This window comes from Salvelinus fontinalis, chromosome 2 (assembly GCF_029448725.1).
Source record: "Salvelinus fontinalis isolate EN_2023a chromosome 2, ASM2944872v1, whole genome shotgun sequence".
NCBI lineage: Eukaryota > Metazoa > Chordata > Actinopteri > Salmoniformes > Salmonidae > Salvelinus > Salvelinus fontinalis.
The window spans coordinates 76,630,726-76,650,700 of record NC_074666.1 but is presented as its reverse complement, the minus strand read 5'-3'; the positions used below and the strand labels follow the sequence as shown (position 1 = coordinate 76,650,700).

General features: G+C 42.4%; 2 protein-coding genes across 2 annotated transcripts; one reads left to right on the top strand and one right to left on the bottom strand.

Annotated features, from left to right (window-relative positions):
- The first annotated feature begins 2,633 nt into the window (after positions 1-2,633).
- On the top strand, positions 2,634-3,872 carry LOC129826607 (growth arrest and DNA damage-inducible proteins-interacting protein 1-like). The gene is made up of 2 exons (XM_055887518.1): positions 2,634-3,063; positions 3,469-3,872. The coding sequence occupies exons 1-2, from the start codon at positions 2,663-2,665 to the stop codon at positions 3,764-3,766; spliced, it is 699 nt and encodes a 232-aa protein (XP_055743493.1). The 5' UTR covers positions 2,634-2,662; the 3' UTR covers positions 3,767-3,872.
- Positions 3,873-5,811: 1,939 nt separating this feature from the next.
- Positions 5,812-19,497, bottom strand: LOC129826598 (tetratricopeptide repeat protein 39A-like). Its single transcript, XM_055887506.1, has 18 exons — positions 19,187-19,497; positions 18,079-18,183; positions 17,217-17,348; positions 16,339-16,397; positions 16,178-16,254; positions 15,334-15,398; positions 14,947-15,046; positions 14,758-14,823; positions 14,475-14,583; positions 14,249-14,316; positions 13,885-13,944; positions 13,566-13,727; positions 13,249-13,340; positions 13,010-13,130; positions 12,770-12,881; positions 12,444-12,558; positions 11,871-11,987; positions 5,812-6,764 (listed from the first exon to the last, which is right to left on the bottom strand). Exons 1-18 carry the CDS (start codon positions 19,219-19,221, stop codon positions 6,653-6,655), a joined length of 1,707 nt encoding a protein of 568 aa, XP_055743481.1. The 5' UTR covers positions 19,222-19,497; the 3' UTR covers positions 5,812-6,652.
- Between the last annotated feature and the right edge of the window lie 478 nt (positions 19,498-19,975).

Here is a 19,975-nt window from a genome sequence, read left to right as displayed (position 1 = left end):
GTCAACATTATTATCCAGAGACTGAAAATTAGCGTGTAATATACTCGGAAGTGGTGAGTGATGTGCGCGCCTCCTAAGTCGGACTATAAGTTCACTACCTCTCCCCCGCCAGCGGTGTTTTGGGTCAGCCTCTGGAATCAGTTCAATTGCCCTGGGGATTACGAACTAAGGATCCGATTCGGGAAAGTCGTATTCCTAGTCGTAATGCTGGTAATGCTGGTGAGTTACCGCCGCTCTGATATCCAAAAGTTCTTTCCGGCTGTATGTAATAACACAAAAAAAATTCTGGCCTAAAAATTTAAGGAATAACACATAAAAAAACTAAATACTGCAAAGTTTCCTAAGAGCTAGAAGCACAGCAGCCCTATCCGTCGGCGCCATTTTGATGTTCTACTGTTGGGACTAATGATTACATCCTATATCAGCTAGATGCAGGCAAGAGTGTGCAAGGCGGCATTGAATGTGTCTCTGTCTGTCCATGTGTCACTGTCTGTCACCTAAAAAAAAATGTTGACCTGTGCGCACCTACGTTGTAAACTTTCATTCATAGGCTAGGTTGTAGCAACCACATGATGGTTAAAGGGGAAATTTGAGTATCATGTAGTAGCCTAAACCTATCACTGTTACATTGGGTGAATTGGGTGAATGGAATATAAATGACAGTCATCCAATATGCTGTAATAAAAATAAGTCCATGCTCATTAAAAAAAGTGTCCTCCTTCCTCTTAAACGGCACTGACTGCCACTGGACATTGTGTGTGTGTGTGTGTGTGTGTGTGTGTGTGTGTGTGTGTGTGTGTGTGTGTGTGTGTGTGTGTGTGTGTGTGTGTGTGTGTGTGTGTGTGTGTGTGTGTGTGTGTGTGTGTGTGTGTGTGGAGGTAAACGTTTATCCTGGCATCCTGCTGAAGTGGCCAAACTTAATGTACATCTGTACACCACGTGAGAACTCACAAGACATAATTATGAGATTAAATGAGTGCAATGTAGAAGGGGTCACAGTAATGAGGAAGGGTACAGTGACACTCATGTAATTTAAACATTCATTTTACATGTGTTTATGAAAGAGTGGAGACATTTTAATATTTAATCAAAAGGCAATATGGATGTCCTCTATAGCTGCACTCACTGGGGTTGGCAAACACTGAATCAATCCTCATGCATCCATCTCTACTCTCCATGGGAAGCTATGTTTGGTGCCAGGGCCTCCTGCTTTTCCCATCCTCTGCCAACACTCCCCAGTAGATACCATGTACATTATCCTCATCCACACCATCACTTACCTCAATGTCTTTACAGACAGCAGGCAGGAGGTGCTTGTCCACTAATGTGGTTCAGTTATTTTCTCTCCTTTTCAACTCAACTCATCTTGTCCACACAGTAACTCTAGAAGTGAAGGTCCCTGCATAGAACATGTGTTTGGGTTAATGTTAGTCAGTTCATATTTTGTTATCTATTTACAGATCCTCAGATCATTTTGATAGCTTTTTGTGATAACTAGATTGGTTTATTTTATGATGTCCTACTTAATTTTGTTCAATCTTTAACTACATATCCCAGATATAAGTCAGAAATAGACCAAGGCAATGTGCTTGCCATGCCATCCCATATCTTCTAACTGCTAACAAGCCTATTTGCCAGTGACTGACGTTGATTTGATCCCTAAAGCCCTGAGCTTGGCACCGGATTGCTCCTAAGCCAAATTAAGCCTCTATCATACCCACCCCCACCTTCACCCCCCTCCTCCTCCTGCCATGGGAACCCTACATCTTTAATGACGATGGAGAGTTTTGCGCAGCTCCCGCAACACAAAAGTGGTGACATCTGTCTCAGTAAGTGCTGCACTCAAGATCCCCCCCCATTTGTTCTATCTCCCCTTCTTGAAAATAAATCTAAAATAAAAGAGGAGTTGTGGGAGGGGGCTGCTAATAGAGGAAAGCGGGGAGAAGTTGAAACAAAGAACCTTTCTTTCAAAGTGTGTTTTCTGCATAATTCCCCATACAGCATTCCTAATGTTCAAAAAGGTGTGAAAGAGTCTATACTTCTCCCCTGGCTCTGGTTTTTGCTCTGTTGCCCACCTGCCCACTGCTGGTTCCAGGCCCCACTTGGATCTTGAAAGAACATTTCCCCCAGATTAATTTATACATTTTAAACTCAAACCCATTGAAAAAATAGTTTTCAAACTAAAAGTGGCTTGCAAGAGCATATGATGGTGGACTCATGAGAGATGTTGATATGATCATCACAACAAATAAGTCAGTTATTGAGCATAGCCCTATTTCATATACACATGCACTCTTAAAATAGTGTTACCTTTTCCAGCATGACTTCCACTGATAAGACTGATTGGATACAGCCCACATTCTGTAGCATACGGTACTACTTTTCAAAATGAAGGCAATTTTGACCTAAACTTAAATTATATGCTATGGATAATAATTTGGCAACACAATAATATTTGTTTTAATTATAACACTGACTAGGCCTATAGCCTAAGAGTTTCAAATCAGAATTGGCAAGACTGTCTTTTGTCACAGCACCTTCGATACCTCTATGATCCTCTTGCTTATGATGATGACAAGAATAACGGACAGGCGATGTTGTAGTCAGCTATGAGCAATCAAATCTGACGCAACAAGGGTCCTCCGAAATTTGCCACAAAAAAATGGCGACCTCCATGTTGTGCAGGAGGACAGCAATATTTAGCTGGGCTATTCGAGGGGTTTCACCCTTAAAATCATATAATCCTGCCAGCTCACACTGCGGGCTTCTACATCAGATAGCAAATTATAACCCTAAACCACTGAAATTAAATTTGAAAGATCCATACATACCAGATAGGGAAAGCGAGAAAACTCCGGAATGGCAGAAGACAGCGAAGTATGACCGCAAGCTATTCGGCCGGTATGGCTCTTCGTCGGGAATCGACCCTGCAAAGTTGTGGCCCAGCCATGCCCAGCTCGAGGAGATGATAGCAGAGGAGAGGGAATGGAACCCTCCGCTCCAGGTGATGCTGAAGAACGTCGAGGCAAAAACGAAGGAAGCCAATGCGAAACGTCTCGCGAGGTAAACATCCATGCTAATCAAGCTAATACTAGCTATCTTTTTAGGACCTGTCAAGTTACATGTTTGTTTCTACGCAATGTGCCATACTAGATAACATTGAGAGAAATTGAGAATGGTAGTTACTGCATGACATTTGCCTATGACTCAAGGCAATTAGTTACATGGGCATGATATCTCTCAATGAGAGGCCTCTTGTATGTATATATGTATGTATGTATAAAATAAATAAATATGCTCAACAGTCTGAGAGGCTTTGGTTCCAATTCATATTGTTCTTTGATAGTGTTGTGGAAGTACAGTATTTCCTTGACAGGTGGATAAAACTCTGTCTAACCATACCTTTTTATAGTAGCTTTTATGATGACATGATACTTGGCTAACACCCCCTCCTATCTTCTTTTGCAGAGAGAAACTGGTTGCCGCCAATATGGCCAAGATGCCTAAGATGGTGGCTGACTGGAGGAAGGAAAAACGGGAGGCGAAACAGAAGTTGAAAGATGAGAAGGCCCGTCGTGAAAGGCTGCTAGCTGAGGCCAGAGAACGCTTTGGCTACGCTATGGACCCCCGAAGCCCCAAGTTCCTGGAGATGGTCAGTGAAATCGAAAAGGAGGAGAAGAAGAAAAGGAAGCTGATGAAACGTAGACTAAAAGAAGAACAGAGCCACGTCCCTCCTGCTGCTTCCTCGGCTGCTTCCTCGTCATAAGGCACTGACTTTGTAAATATGACTATTTAGTCAACTTTGTAAATGTATTGTCGTTGTCAACTGTGCGTTTTGAGTTTGGCTGCTGTAATAAATAAAATGCACTACGTCTAATGTCTCATACTTTACTGACACTCTAGTCTTTTTTTACTGAGCTATAGACTAGTAGCTAGTATAGGAAGAATGATTTTTCATGTGATATAAACATGTTTATTATTGGAAAACAATTACACAATATTAAAAACCGGCAAAATCCACATCACATCACACCACATTTAGCTGTTTGGCAGACTTTTCTTATCCAGAGACACAGCAGGAAAAACAAAGAATCATAATCTTGACTAACAGTCTGTCCTCACACAGATTAGAGAAAGCTGTATGTCGCATTTGACCAGCCGTCATCTGGATCGTCTAGATACAGGGGTGGTGGGCCACATTGTTCTGTGTGTACCAGTTGTAGAAGTATGCTGCATGGTTGGTCCACATCCACTAACCCTGGAGGTAGAATGCCCTGAGCAAGGAGGGGGAGGGGTTGTGCCTTAACTGCTGCAAAAAGCTATACTCTGTGGGGTTCTGAGCAGAGGCCAGGGTTCCTTACAAGTTGTTGCAGTGAAACTGCATGGTGCCACTCCTTAGAGTTCTCAAAGAGGATACAGTTTCGGGCAGTTCACAGATGTGGTCTATGATTGTGAGACCGGTTGGACGTACTGCCAAATTCTCTAAAGCGACGTTGGAGGCAGCTTATGGTAGAGAAATTAACATTCAATTATCTGACAACAGCTCTGGTGGATGTTCCTGCAGTCAGCATGCCAATTGCACTCTCCCTCAAAACTTGAGACATAGTGGCATTGCATTGTGTGACAAAACAGCACATTTTAGAGTGGCCTTTTATTGTCCCCAGCACAAGGTGCACCTGTGTATTGATCATGCTGTTTAATCAGCTTCTTGATATGCCACACCTGTCAGATGGATGGATTATCTTGGCAAAGGGGAAAGGCTCACTAACAGGTATGTAAAAACAAAATGCACAAAAATAAGCTTTTTGTGCATATGGAAAAGGTGTATCTTTGATTTTGGCTCATGAAACATGGGACCAACACTTTACATGATGCATTTATATTTTTGTTCAGTGTATGAGATATGATTAACATAAAACAGTCAGATCCAAAGACACGGGGATTGAAATTGGTTAAAGTTAGGTTATGGTTACAGAGGGATGAGGCTAGGCATGGGGTTAGCAAACCACCATCCAGAACCATATGAAATCGGCAGGCTGTATATAGTATACACCAGAAATTGAGTCTTGATCTTGAGGGTTCTACAACTGGTACACACATTGTTCTGTGTGTACCAGTTGTAGAAGTATGCTGCATGGTTGGTCCACATCCACTAACCCTGGAGGTAGAATGCCCTGAGCAAGGAGGGGGAGGGGTTGTACCTTGGTAACTGCTGCAAAAAGCTATACTCTGTGGGGTTCTGAGCAGAGGCCAGGGTTCTTTGCAAGTTGTTGCAGTGAAACTGCATGGTGCCACTCCTTAGAGTTCTCAAAGAGGATACAGTTTCGGGCAGTTCACAGATGTGGTTTATGATTTTGAGACCGGTTGGACGTACTGCCAAATTCTCTAAAGCGACGTTGGAGGCAAATTCAGCAGCGTTGTAGTTCAGCAGCGTTGCAGTGTTACAAATCCAGCAGCGTTGCAGTTCTTGACAAACCAGTGTGCGTGGCACCCAGTACCATACCCTGTTCAAAGACACTAAATATTTTGTCTTGTCCATTCACCCTGAATGGTACATACACAAACCACGTCTCAATTGTCTCAAGGCTTAAAAATCCTTCAACCCGTCTACTCCCATTCATCGTGCAGTTAGTCTGTCATGCAAAGAGCAGGTGTTCATAATGTTTTGTACACTCCGTGTAGGTACCGGTCATACATCTTTATCTGTAAAGTCACCTCTTAATCAGTTTGTTATTTATAGTGCAATCTGGACAAGGATGGGTTACACTCTACTTTGAAATACGCTCCAGTAAAATATAAAACAATGAGGGCTTCTAGCAAATTGACATATTTAATCATGTTTTTAAAATTGTTTAACCACACCTTTCTTTGTACAAGGTCTTGATTGACATTCATTACTTCAAATAATGCTTACACTATCAGAGGTTAAACTTATTTCAACTGACTACTTTCCTCTGTACATTGCAGCAGGGTCAACATACATAAAACAAATGTAGCATGACCTATTGATTATTAAGGTCCTTCTACATAAATGTTAATACATTTGTTAAAATAACTCTGGGATCAAAGCAATGTCATACGTTATGTAATCATATATCTGTCTTATTCAGTTATCACCAAAGGGGTGCTTTTGTCAAAATGCTTACAGTAATACTCAATCACTTTTGGAGAAATTAAAAGCAAAACTATACCTCATATCCAAACATTACTTACAATGTTAAGTTCATTTCAACATGTTTTTCCCCACAAAAAAGTGGATATACTGTATTCAAATTGTTTTGATCAACTGCCTCCCATCTACTGTTATGGGTAACCAGTGCAGTGATGTAAGTACCACACATTCAAACACAAAAGATAAAATCTGAACCTAACCATGGGTGTTCATCACCCAGTAGGTGGATAAAATGCCTCTGATCTAGAACCAGCAGGTAGAGGCAACTTCTACCAACTCCCATTCAAAACTCAAGTGTTTTAATCAGGGAGAGACCACCATCCATGAAGGAAGGAGACTTTCACCACAAATCAAGTAACATTGAGGCAGTGATCAAAGTGTCTGAGGATAAAAAAAAAAGAGAGCAAGTCTTCCTGGAACATCTACAAATGGCAGGGGAAGCAAGTCCAGTGCTTGCTCAGCACAATGACACCTGTTATACTACAGTGGTGTGATTTCATCTTGGTCACTAGTGTCAGCCTTGAGTTTGGAGAGAGCAGCATGGATCCTGAACTGGGTGCGTGATTCCATGGAGTACTCCTTGTAGTTAGTTCTGAGGGAACAGAACAAAGTAGATAGGAATTTTTATTTTAATTTTAATTTCACCTTTATTTAACCAGGTAGGCTAGTTGAGAACAAGTTCTCATTTGCAACTGCGACCTGGCCAAGATAAAGCATAGCAGTGTGAACAGACAACAACACAGAGTTACACATGGAGTAAACAATAAACAAGTCAATAACATGGTAGGAAAAAGAGAATCTATATACAATGTGTGCAAAAGGCATGAGGTAGGCAATAAATCGAATAATTACAATTTAGCAGATTAACACTGGAGTGATAAATCATCAGATGATCATGTGCAAGAAGAGATACTGGTGTGCAAAAGAGCAGAAAATTAAATAAATAAAAGCAGTATGGGGGTGAGGTAGGTAAATTGGGTGGGTAGTTTACAGATGGACTATGTACAGCTGCAGCGATCGGTTAGCTGCTCGGATAGCAGATTTTTAAAGTTATTGAGGGAGATAAAAGTATCCAACTTCAGAGATTTTTGCAATTCGTTCCAGTCGCAGGCAGCAGAGAACTGGAAGGAAAGGCGTCCAAATGAGGTTTTGGCTTTAGGGATGAAATAAATGAATGAATAAGACAGTAACATTTGTGTGTGTGTGTGTACACTCAAAGCTCCAAAAGCATTGGGACAGTGACATGTTTTGGCTCAGTACTCCAGCACTTTAACCTGTATAATTTCAAATCCTCATAGTCATTGTATAATGTAAAATCCAAAGTGCTGGATTACAGAGCCAAAACAGAAAGTCTGTCCCATTATTTTTGGAGCTAACCATCTTGCAGCAGTCACAAATCCTGGTCCTGTAGAACAGAATTTTGTTCCAGTCTAGCCTCAATACAAACAATTCAAGTACAATTTTATTTGTCACATGCGCCGAATACAACAAGTGTTGTACCTTACCATGAAATGCTAACTTACAAGCACTTAAGTCTATTTGTTAACTTCGTTGTTGGTTAAGAAAATATTTAATAAATAAATGAAAATAAAAAAGAGCAACAATAAAATAACCAGGCTATGTGCGGGGTCAATGTGCGGGGGTACAAGTTAGTTAAGGTAATATGTACAGTTGAAAGTTTACATAAACTAGTTTTAAATGACTCCAACCTAAGTGTTTCAACCACTCCACAAATCTCTTGTTAACAAACTATAGTTTTGGCAAGTCGGTTAGGACATCGACTTTGTGCATGACAAGTAATTTTTCCAACAATTGTTTACAGATTATTTCACTATCACAATTCCAGTGGGTCAGAAGTTTACATACACTAAGTTGACTGTGCCTTTAAACAGCTTGGAAAACTCCAGAAGTTATGTCATGGATTTAGACGCTTTTGATAGGCTAATTGACACCATTTGAGGTGTACCTGTGGATTCATTTCAAGACCTACCTTCAAACTCTGTGCCTCTTTGCTTGACATCATGAGAAAATCAAAAGAAATCAGCCAAGACCTCAGAAAAAAATGGTAGACCTCCAAGTCTGGTTCACCCTTGGGAGCAATTTCCAAATGCCTGAAGGTACCATGTTCATCTGTACAAACAATAGTACGCAAGTATAAACACCATGGGACCACGCAGCCATCATACCGCTCAGGAAGGAGACACGTTCTGTCTCCTAGAGATGAACATACTTTGGTGCGAAAAGTGCAAATCAATCCCAGAACAGCAAAGGATCTTGTGAAGATGCTGGAGGAAACAGGTACAAAAGTATCTATATCCACAGTAAAACAAGTCCTATATCAACATACCTGAAAGGCCACTCAGCAAGGAAGAAGCCACTGCTCCAAAACCGGCATTAAAAAGCCAGACTACGGTTTGCAACTGCACATGGGGACAAAGATCGTACTTTTTGGAGAAATGTCCTCTGGTCTGACAAAACAAAAATAGAACTGTTTGGCCATAATGACCATCGTTATGTTGGGATGGTGGTCTTCGACTTGCAAGCCTCCCCATTTTTCCTCCTAAGTGTGAAGCACAGGGGTGGCAGCATCATGTTGTGGGGGTGCTTTGCTGCAGGAGGAACTGGTGCACTTCACAAAATAGATGGCATCATGAGGCAGGGAAAATTATGTAGATATATTAAAGCAACATCAAGACATCAGTCAGGAAGTTAAAGCTTGGTCGCAAATGGGTCTTCCAAATGGACAATGACCCCAAGCACACTTAAAGTTGTGGCAAAATGGCTTAAGGACAATAACGTCAAGTTATTGGAGTGACAATCACAAAGCCCTGACCTCAATCCTATAGAAAATTTGTGGGCGGAACTGAAAAAGCGTGTGCAAGCAAGGAGGCCTACAAACCTGACTAAGTTACACCAGCTCTGTCAGGAGGAATGGGCCAAAATCCACCCAAACTTATTGTGGAAAGCTTGTGGAAGACTACCCGAAACATTTGACCCAAGTTTAAATTGTTTAAGGCAATGCACCAAATACTAATTGAGTGTATGTAAACTTCTGACCCACTGGGAATGTGAAGAAATAAAAGCTTAAATAAAATCACTCTACTATTATTCTGACATTTCACATTCTTAAAATAAAGTGGTGATCTAACTGATCTAAAACAGGGAATTTTTACTAGGATTACATGTCAGGAATTGTGAAAAACTGAGTTTAAATGTATTTGGCAAATGTGTATGTAAACCTCCGAATCAACTGTAGGTAGGGGTAAAGTGACTATGCATAGATAACAGTGAGTAGCAAATAGTCCATGCAAATAGTCTGGGTAGCCATTTTATTAGCTGTTCAGCAGTCTTATGGCTTGGGGGTAGAAGCTGTCCAGAACACTTTTGGACCTAGACTTGGCGCTCCAGTACCACTTGCCGTGCAGTAGCAGAGGGAACAGTTTATGACTAGGGTGGCTGGAGTATTTGGCCATTTTTAGGGCCTTCCTCTGACACCGCCTAGTATAGAGGTCCTGGATGGCAGGAAGTTGGCCCCAGTGATGTACGCACTACTCGTACGCACTACTCTCTAGTCTAGTGCCTTGCGGTCGGAAGCAGGGCAGTTGCCATACCAGGCGGTGTTGCAACCAGTCAAGATGCTCTCGATGGTGCAGCTGTAGAACTTTGACGATCTGAGGACACATGCCAAATCTTTTCAGTCTCCTGAGAGGAAATAGGCATTGTCGTGCCCTCGTCACAACTGTCTTGGTGTGTTTGGACCATGATAGTTTGTTGGAAGTGGACACCAAGGCACTTGATGCACAACCTCCTCCACTACAGCCCCGTCAATGAGAATGGGTGTGTGCTCGGCCCTTTTCTTGTAGTCCACGATCATCTCCTTTGTCTTGATCACGTTGAGGTGTTCCTGGCACCACACCTCCAGGTCTCTGACCTCCTTCCTATAGGCTGTCTCATTGTGGGTGATCAGGCCTACCACCGTTGTGTGGAAACTTAATGGCGTTGGAGTCGTGCTTGGCCACGCAGTCGTGGGTGAACAGGGAGTATAGGAGGGGACTGAGCACACACCCCTGAGGGGCCACCGTGTTGAGGATCAGCATGGCAGATGTGTTATTAACTACCCTTACGACCTTAGGGAGGGCTGTCAGGAAGTCCAGGATCCAGTTGCAGAGGGAAGTGTTTAGTCCCAGGGTCCTTAGCTTAGTGATGAGCTTTGAGGGCACTATGGTGTTGAACACTGAGCTGTAGTCAATTAACAGCATTCTCAAGTAGGCGTTCCTTTTGTCTAGGTGGGAAAGGGCAGTGTTGAGTGCAATAGAGATTGTGTCATCTGTGGATCTGTTGGGACGGCATGCAAATTGGAGTCAGTCTAGGGTTTCTGGGATGATAGTGTTGATGCGAGCCATGACCAGCCTTTCAAAGCTAGCGGGATTTATTATAAGTGTCCGCGTTAGAGTCACGCTCCTTGAAAGCGGCAGCTCTACCCTTTAGTTCAGTGCGGATGTTGCCTGCAATCCATGGCTTCTGGTTGCGGTATGTACGTACAGTCACTGTGGAGACGACTTCATCGATGCCCTTATTGATGAAGCCAATGACTGATGTGATGTACTCCATGCCATCGAAAGAATCCCAGAACATATTCCAGTCCTATAGCTTAGCATCTGAAGCATCTGACCACTTCCGTATTGAGCGAGTCACTGGTACTTCCTGCTTTAGTTTTTGCTTGTAATCAGGAGGATAGATTTATGGTCAGATTTGCCAAATTGAGGCCAAGGGAGAGCTTTGTACACATCTGTGTGTGCAGTAAAGATGGCCTAGAATTATTTTTTTTCTCGTGGCACATGTAACATGCTGGTAGAAATATTAGGTAAAGCGGATTTAAGTTTCCCTACATTAAAGTCCCCGGCCACTAGGAGCGCCACCTCTTGATGAGCATTTTCTTGTTTGCTTATGGCGGTATACAGCTCGTTGAGTGAGATCGTAGTACCAGCATCGGTTTGTGGTGGTAGACAGCTACGAAAAATACAGATAAACTCTTGGTAAATAGTGTGGTCTACTGCTTATCATGATACTCTACCTCAGGCGAGCATTTTATAGAGACTTCCTTTATTTGATTTCGTGCAATAGTGGTTATTGACAAATGGACACAGACTGGCACCCCTCGTCTTACCGGAGGCAGCTGTTCCGTCTTGCCGGTGCACGGAAAAACCAGCCAACTGTATATTATCCATGTTGTCGTTCAGCCACGACTGAAACACAAGATATTCGTTTTTTTTTATGGCCCTTTGGTAGGATAGTCTTGAACGGAGTTTATCCAGTTTATTCTCCAATGATTGCACGTTGGCCAATAGGACGGATGGTAGAGCCATCCCCTGTATCTGCATCTTCTCTTCACGTGAATGACAGGGATTTGGGCCTGGTTGGGTACCTGGAATACTCGTTAAAGAAAAAAATCTTTGTCCAGTTCGAGGTGAGTAATCGCTGTTCTGATATCCAGAAGCTCTTTTCAGGTCAAAATAAGTTACAAAATAATTGGTTAGGAGCCCGTAAAACAGCAGCCATCTCCTCCGGTGCCATTCTTTTCAACTAACCAATCAACAGAATCTTCATTAGTTTAATAAGGTGTTTTCATGTCAAGCTGGAATTTAAGCCTGCTACATCTTGCAGGCTGTACTGGAACAACCAGTAAGAGATGACTCACTTTGCTTTCACAAGTAGTTTGATGGCCTCCTCCTTGCGGCCCGTGTCTATGTAGACCACACTGAGCTCCAGCAGAGCGTTGGGCACCAGGTAATGGTCAAACTTGATCTTCTTCTCACTGGAGGTTAGAGAACAGACGGCCATATTAACAACCTCTTGGTCGTTTACAAAGAGCATGTTCAAATATCACTGACTATTCTAAAAAAACATCTCTAGACATTATTCAGAGTGCATTTCACTGCTGAGGTCCTACCCTCCATAACACTGCGTCGCTAAACATTGGTGTGGTTTAATCAAAACAAAGAACACATTGTTTGATTAAATACCATGAAAATATTTCCCTTTGGCATGGATGAGCTTGTTAAAAAAAGTTTCACTCTAGACCTAAGGAAGAAAAGCTGCTGTTTCAGCAACGGCTAATGGGGATCCGAATAAACCAATAAACTAATTTTATAACCTCTCAGCAAACATGATATGTATGCATCAGCATGTATTTACCATTTTGTTATATAACACACAGATTCCAGGTGTGTATGAATGAAAGATACACTGACTAAAAGACTCCCAACGTCACCTGTTGTACACCTTGTTGAAGCATTCCTCTGCAGCCTGAATGTGTCCCTGGTTCTTTAGACACAGCCCCTTCAGTAGGTGGATCACACAGCGGTCATCCACTGAATAATCATTCGCTTCCAAAACAAAACACAGATTATAAAACCATGCATTCAAAATTATTCAACACAGGCTCAAGCAGAATGTGTGTAGAATCAGTCTTTATCCAGTCACTTTTGGTGATATTATAAGCGTGGTTATTGCTTCATGACCCGCTGAGGCAAGCAGGCTGGTTTGGCCCAGTTCAGTGACTGCCTGAAACTGGTTAGCCCCGACATGTTGCAGTACCAGGAGATTCCAGCAGGGTGCGCTCTGCCTCCACCAGTGTCTGCAGCATGCCCTCGGTCAGCTCTGGCCGCTTGCTGATCATGGAAAAGCCGTTCCACATGTACATCATCTCCTACAGCACAGTGTAGCAAGAGAGAATACTGTCAGAACCACACAAATACAAGTGACCCTCACCATTTTAGCAACAGATTTGTGCATGTCTTTATGCAGCTGTGCGCATGTGTGTTTGTGGGGTCTCACCAGCACAGGTACTGGGAGCCTCACTGGGCAGCTAGCTTTGTAACGTCTAGCCTTGCGAATGGCAAACTTCTCTGTGGGTGGAGACTTCCCTGCTATCTTTTGCTTGAAGGTGGACACCTGTCTAAGAGAGCGGGCAAAGACAGAAAAAGAGAAGGGGCCAGGAAAGAGGGGTGGTCACAATGAAATGGGACTGGGGAATTTCAAGTTATATGTTTTTGTTGTGATGAACATGTGTTTACCTGAAGAGCTCCACCTCATCTTCCCCAAAAGGCCTAGCCTCCCCCGGAGCAAGCATGCTCAGGTAAGCAGCCTTCATGTACACATACATGGCCTGAAGGAAATATGAGCCTTATTCAGTCAGGACCCAGCCATACAGTAAGTAGAGTTTAATAATGTCAAGTCTGTTGTGGGGATAAAAATACTGCATGGGCTTTAAAAGCCATACAGTTAGTGGGCAGGTCAAAACCATTGACTGGGTTCAATTAAGAGTGTCTGCTCAAGTGGTTTTGTGTCATCTTAAATTGGGTCCTAGGCCATACTCAACACACTCTCTTGCCTTGGACCAGCGGCTCTCATTGCTCAGTAGGTCAGCGTAGAAGTAGGCCATCCTCCACACGCACTTGTAGGTGAAGCACCACATCAGCTCCCAGTAGCACATGTGGTGGAACTGCTTCCACTGCTGCTGAGCTTTGCAGCCATCCTCAAACAGCACCACCGCCTGGTGACATATCATTACAGTAACCCCCACCAGCAAACCACAGGCACACACTGATCTCATTCTAGGCCTATCAATACAAACACCACTGCTAAATATGACTGGAAAAACAGACAGATAACAAGAATAGCATAACATAGACATGTAGTTAGAGGCTCACCTCATCAATGTTCCCCTTGATTGCCTCAGCCCTGCCTGCAAAAAAGAGAAATATGGCCCCCTGAAGGGAAGTGGAGAGAAATGTAAATATTCTCTGATAACACCATATAATAATTTGTCGGTGGCTAGCACTTGTAAAATGACATACTTAAACAATGGTAGCTCAAGCATAAGCACCTCCTCTGACAAAATGGCCTATCGCATGGTCAGTGCATTACTTACCCACATTACGCCCACATTGTAAACCTATTACTTTAGATTGTGTTTGCCCAGAAGTCTGCTGGTATCGGTACACATTGTGTTCCATACAGAGTTGAGTTTGCTTTGGGCTGGGTGAGAGCCTGGGGAGGAGGAGTGTCACTCACCTGTGGGTAGCGGAGCCGGAAAGGCTTCAGCAGCTTCTCAGCATCAGCCACGTCCCCCTCACCGGTCCCTGCAGAGTGATAAAGAACTCAATAAGATGCTGTGTATGGACAAAACCAGAAACTCACAAACACAGTCTACCCTCTCTTTATCTCTCGCTCTGTCATTTCCAAACAGCCAAGTAATTTGTGATCTCCATTCACTTCCTGGTTGTGAAGAGTAGAGTACCGAGTATGAAGGTGAGGAAGGTGTAGTAACAGAGCAACAGCAAGGCACACAGCATTGAGCGCAGGTTGTTTGTAGTGGCACCATCATTCAGCTGGGACAGACCATACTCCTGCACACAAAAACATACAATATATTGTGAGAGGGGGGAGACTGAAGCAAACCGGACTATAACAATGACCTGCTTGTTAAGGTGAATCATGTTAATTAACTACAGCAGGCTAGCTCTGGGCAGCCCTGCTGTAAACCAATCACTTTCTAGACAAGTTAGAATGAGCAACTATACCTTGTCTCCAGAGAAGCCAGCAAACTCTAAAACTTTGAGTAACCGAGGTGGAAACATGGAAAGAGTCTGTGGAAGACAGTACAGAATCCTGTGATACGGCATAATGTCTGACTGACATGTGTGCTAAAACACGCAATGATCTAACAAATGGACCATTAAATGGAATACGGGGATGCTTGTGGGACAAACCAAGTTGAATGCGCCGATCCCAAATGACACCCCTCCCTCTAAGTGAATGTGGTTGGGTCCTTGGAGAGAGCTGTTTGACTGTATGAAGGTGTGCAGCTCCCTGTGTCATAAAAAGGCAATTGTCATTCATAGTCTAACATGATTATACATAATGATATTATAGGCTGAAATAATGCCTGAGTACACAATAAAAACACATCTAAATGACTAACGACACACTTACAACAATAATGGCAATTTTCTCTGGTAACAACTGAGCAGAGACTTATTGTAATAGCAGTGCATCATTTGGTAAACAGAACTATTGACTCCACCTGTTGATTGACAATCACACTGTGAGCCTGTTTAATGTGAGAACCATTTCTGCCCTTTCTCCTGCAAACTTACTTGTAAATCAGGTAACTGTTGCGTACTTTGATTCCTCCTTTGATAAAACTCACCATGTTCTCATCCTTAAGAGGGAAAATAAAACATTTTAACAAAAGGTGTCAACTGGTGAGACAGTAATGTACTGTATTCACAAATGAATGAGAGGACAAGGGAAACCTGATCGATCACTCTTTAAAAACTATGCACACAGACTCAAAACACCAAGAAGCAGGAAGGCAAACTACAATGTGTTCCATCGACCGATGTCTAATCAGTTGGATACAGTTATCATACATACAGGTAACGGTCAAAATAAAGGAAACACCAGCATAAAGTGTCTTAATAGGGCCACCAGAACAGCTTTAATGAGCGTTGGCATAGATTCTACAAGTGTCTGGAACTCTATTGGAGGGATGAAACACCATTCTTCCACGAGAAATCACATAATTTGGTGTTTTGTTGATGGAAAACGCTGTCTCAAGCGCCGCTCCAGAATCTCCAAAAAGTGTTACATTGGGTTGAGATCTGATGACCGAGAGACAGACATACACATGCACCCACTTTAAAGCCCTTATACTCCCTTGAGACCCCTCTTTCAAAGTAACTGATCTCTTCTTCTAATGGGCAACTAGGCCTTTTTATACATTATCCTAAGCATGATGGGATGTTAATTGCTTAATTGACTCAGAAAACCACACCTGTGTGGAAGCACCCGCTTTCAATATACTTTGTATCCCTCATTTACTCAAGCGTTTCCTTTATTTTGGCAGTTACCTGTGCATTAATGCTAAACGAAACATCAGCGGTGTCATTAACCAGGGTCAGTAAGATTTAGAGTTGAGGACAGGAGGACCCATCTTACCTGTAGGAAGGTGAGAGCAGCCCTTTGGAGCAAGCATTCGGCATAACACGCATCAGCATGGAGAGCTTGGAGCTGCTCTGCAAACCCACACACACCCGGTCAGTGGCTATTTGAAATCTGCCATAATAGGCTGAGATGCCCAATTATAAAAGCGCTCTTACCTTCAGTTAGACGCTCTCCAGGTGATTTACTGATATTACTAGGGGACTTTCGTCGAAACCTAAGAATAAATGAGACCAACTGAGTGTAAGACTAAAAAAAGATTACATCTCATTGAGCAATGCATGTTTCTCATGTTAATCACATGGGCATTAATGTGGAACATTATAATAACACATGACAGCCTTTCGGCCACCTCCAGCAATCTCAAGTGTTCCTTGCTTGCTGTAGGCCAGGGGTGTCATTCATTCCACGAAGGGCCTAGTGTCTGTAGGTTTTTGCTTTCAATTAAGCCCTAGACAACCAGGTGTGGGGAGTTCCTTACTAATTAGTGACCTAAATTCATCAATCAAGTACAAGGGAGGAACAAAAACCAGCAGCCACTCTACTCTTCGTGGAATGAGTTTGACACCTGTGCTGTAGGCCCCTCAAAACCACCTCTGGACTTCGAAGCCAATTCCAGTGCTTGTTTTCATTGTTCCCATCTAAAATCAGGGACTGATTTATACTTGGCAATTATCAGGTAAAACAGAAAACCAGCAGGCTTCTGACCTCTTAGCGTAAAAGCTGAATACCACTGCTGTAGGCCATCAATAGAGCTGCTCTGGCCATGCAAACACAGGCAAATTATAGCCGGGGTGCAAAGAGACCTGGTTGCCATGTAAATGCTCTCATTTGCCTGCAGGTTATGGCTGATGGACAGGAGACTAATAGCTCTAGTGGTATATTAGGCCTCACTGTTAGATGCCAGACCAACTGTCAGAATATTCCAGGATTTCCCTCTATTTACCTTTTCTGGATGTTGCTCGTCTATAATATGAACTAATATGTTAAAGAGGACATGAAACAGATGAGTGTCCATGTATAGTAGCATCCTCACCTCTGGCAGACCTCCTGGGCACTCTTCATGGTGTTGCCTGCATTGATGATGTCATCCTGCTGGAAGGTCATCATAGCCTGCATCTCCAGCACAGTGGCGTAGATCAGAGCATGGTACATGCTCTCCTTCACCCTTCAACACAACATCATCATCATCATACACAACTCACTGACAACAATCAGAAAACAGCAAGTATTTATCATCCAGCGAACATTTTAATTTCCTTTCTAAAAAAATGTGTCTTTCTTCCAATATAGAAACTGGCTTTACCCTATTGGTAATGAGGAAAGACAGAGTAGCCAATAACAGACATCTAATTATTCCAATATAGACTGGCTTTACATATTGGTAATGAGGAAAGACAGAGTAGCCAATAATAAACACCTAATTATTCCAATATAGAAACTGGCTTTACCCTATTGGTAATGAGGAAAGACAGAGTAGCCAATAATAAACACCTAATTATTCCAATATAGACTGGCTTTACATATTGGTAATGAGGAAAGACAGAGTAGCCAACAACAGACACCTAATTATTTTCCTATTTCACTCCAGCAGTATGGTGTTTATTTTCCAGGGCCTCCGTTCTGCCCGTTGAGCCCTGGGCGTCAGCTTCAGTAAACACTCCATATCCTGGAGAAGTGACGAGGCCTGATGCCATGGGTAGCAGGAAGTGTGACACTTCACTGTACTACACCACAATACCACTGTACATCACACCTCAACAGCGCTGATGCTGCACTAAGTTACACACCACTCAACGACAAATGGCTGCACAAATATACCTCAATACACCCTCTACACACTAATTGGCCAATGGAGAGTTTGAAGCCCACTTTAGTCCAGAGAGAGGCACTGTTACCGTGGCCGCAGTTTGTCCAGGCTCTCGCTGAAGTGGTTGTTGAGGAAGAGGTCCAGGGCCTCCATACACTCCTCAAGGCACACCTGCAGGGTCATCTGTGAGGAGCTGCGCGCACACACACACTACAATGGTTACATGACAGTAAGTATCAGCTTTAGTATAGTCTCTCTTCCTGAGAGAAAGAAAATAGGTAATGGAAGGGCTCTAAGGCCCATAGGTAAGGTAAGTTGCCTGCAACCGTGTCAATACACATGCACAAGCACCCACCTGTTCACAGCAGTCTGCACACACCGCTCATAGCGTTGCTTACCTTCATTACTGCATTGTTGGGTTCAGAGCATGCAAGAAAGGCATTTCCTTGTACTTGTGCACATAACATTAAAACCTGGCACGGATGGATCTGAAGCTCTCTGACGCACAGTAAAATGAAGAAAATTTAAGAAAATCCTTTCGGCCAAGCTAGTCCTGTGAAATTCTCAAATGTACGCATTTATTTAGAGTCAGAACTCTTAGAAATCAGCTGCAAGATGATCTAAGAAAACCTGCCTTCTTGTACGACTTCAAGATAACACTACAGTGGATTTCCCCCTCCACAAAGAGCTCGTCAACATAAAACATATGTTCAACATAAAACATGTGATATTCGTGGAAACATGAAATAAACAAGCACTAAACTAAAACTACACTTCACAGGAATAAGTTAGAAAGGAGAGAGTCATTCTAAAATAAATATCTTCAGCTATTCATGCATTGACTGGTCTTTTGTTGAATTATTTGATTAGTCATGAATCAGATGTACTCAATCCAAAATCCAAAATACATTTCTCAAATAAACCCTCACAAAATATTAAATTGTTAAACTACCATCCTGACCCTGTCCATCTCAATGTCAACACAACACCAATGTAAAGAGGAAAATAACTTCTGAATAAAGTAACGTAACCGAGTTACTTGATCAATAAATACTTGTATTGACAATATATAAAACAAAGTTGCGTATTTACATTAATTAAATTGATGTTGAATGACTATATAAACCGAACAACCAAGATATATTTAAAAAAAAGTTCAGTGCAGTAGGCCAAGCTGTCACGACGTTGAAACTTACTTCGCTGCCACAGGTGCATCTTTCCCATTGGACATTTTTTCTTCCGGGCACTCTGCCCAAAACACCTGTCGAAAAGTAGCCTACTCAGAAGGGTTTGAGAAAAACATTAACTAGCAAATTGTCTTAATAACAAGCTGGGTGGAGGGTTGATTGATTCCGCTTTAAGAACAGAAGTTGCATTGAGCTGTGGAATCGTGTTGGTATTATAACTTGAGAAGAAGAGTAGCAGAGAAGCGTCAAGTGCTCGAAAGCGGTGTGGGAAAAGAAATGAGAACTGAATCGACTCCTCCTTCAACATCCGCAAGCTCAATGGGTCATGTCTAGAAGGGATATTGCTTTTGTCAAATTGACGTCAAAAGTATCTATATTTTTTTGTTTGTTGCATTTTAGCTAACCCTAAACATTTTCGTAACCTTAACCTAATTATCCTAACCTGTTACATCAATTATCCTAACCTGCTGCGTAAGTTCTCCTAAAACTGCTACGAAAATGTTTGGACAAAAGCTGTATCCCTTCCAGACAAAACCGGCTCAATGCCACGAACACTTTGCAAACCTGCCATAACCTTTAATTAAAGAACATACATAATGTCTCAACGTCAACATGGCTATTTCTTCGTTTATTAGTCATTGGTCTGTAATATGGCCATGGCCCATTTTATGCATATCTGGGAAAATAATAGGATAAGAAACTGCAGTTTTCTAACAGCCTATATTTTATATTAAGTAATTAATTTGGGAATATATTATTTGTGTTGTTTGACTCAGAAAATAAAGGAAAATGTCACAT

Bases quoted from the DNA above. Each gene is read 5' to 3' on its own strand.
- LOC129826607 (XM_055887518.1), top strand. From the start codon at position 2,663: ATGGCGACCTCCATGTTGTGCAGGAGGACAGCAATATTTAGCTGGGCT. The intron at 3,064-3,468 runs GTAAACATCCAT...CTTCTTTTGCAG, and splicing joins AATGCGAAACGTCTCGCGAG to AGAGAAACTGGTTGCCGCCA.
- LOC129826598 (XM_055887506.1), bottom strand. From the start codon at position 19,221: ATGTCCAATGGGAAAGATGCACCTGTGGCAGCGAA. The intron at 14,824-14,946 runs GTTTGTCCCACA...TGTCTTCCACAG, and splicing joins GGATCGGCGCATTCAACTTG to ACTCTTTCCATGTTTCCACC. The intron at 11,988-12,443 runs GTGACGTTGGGA...TCTAACCTCCAG, and splicing joins TTCAACAAGGTGTACAACAG to TGAGAAGAAGATCAAGTTTG.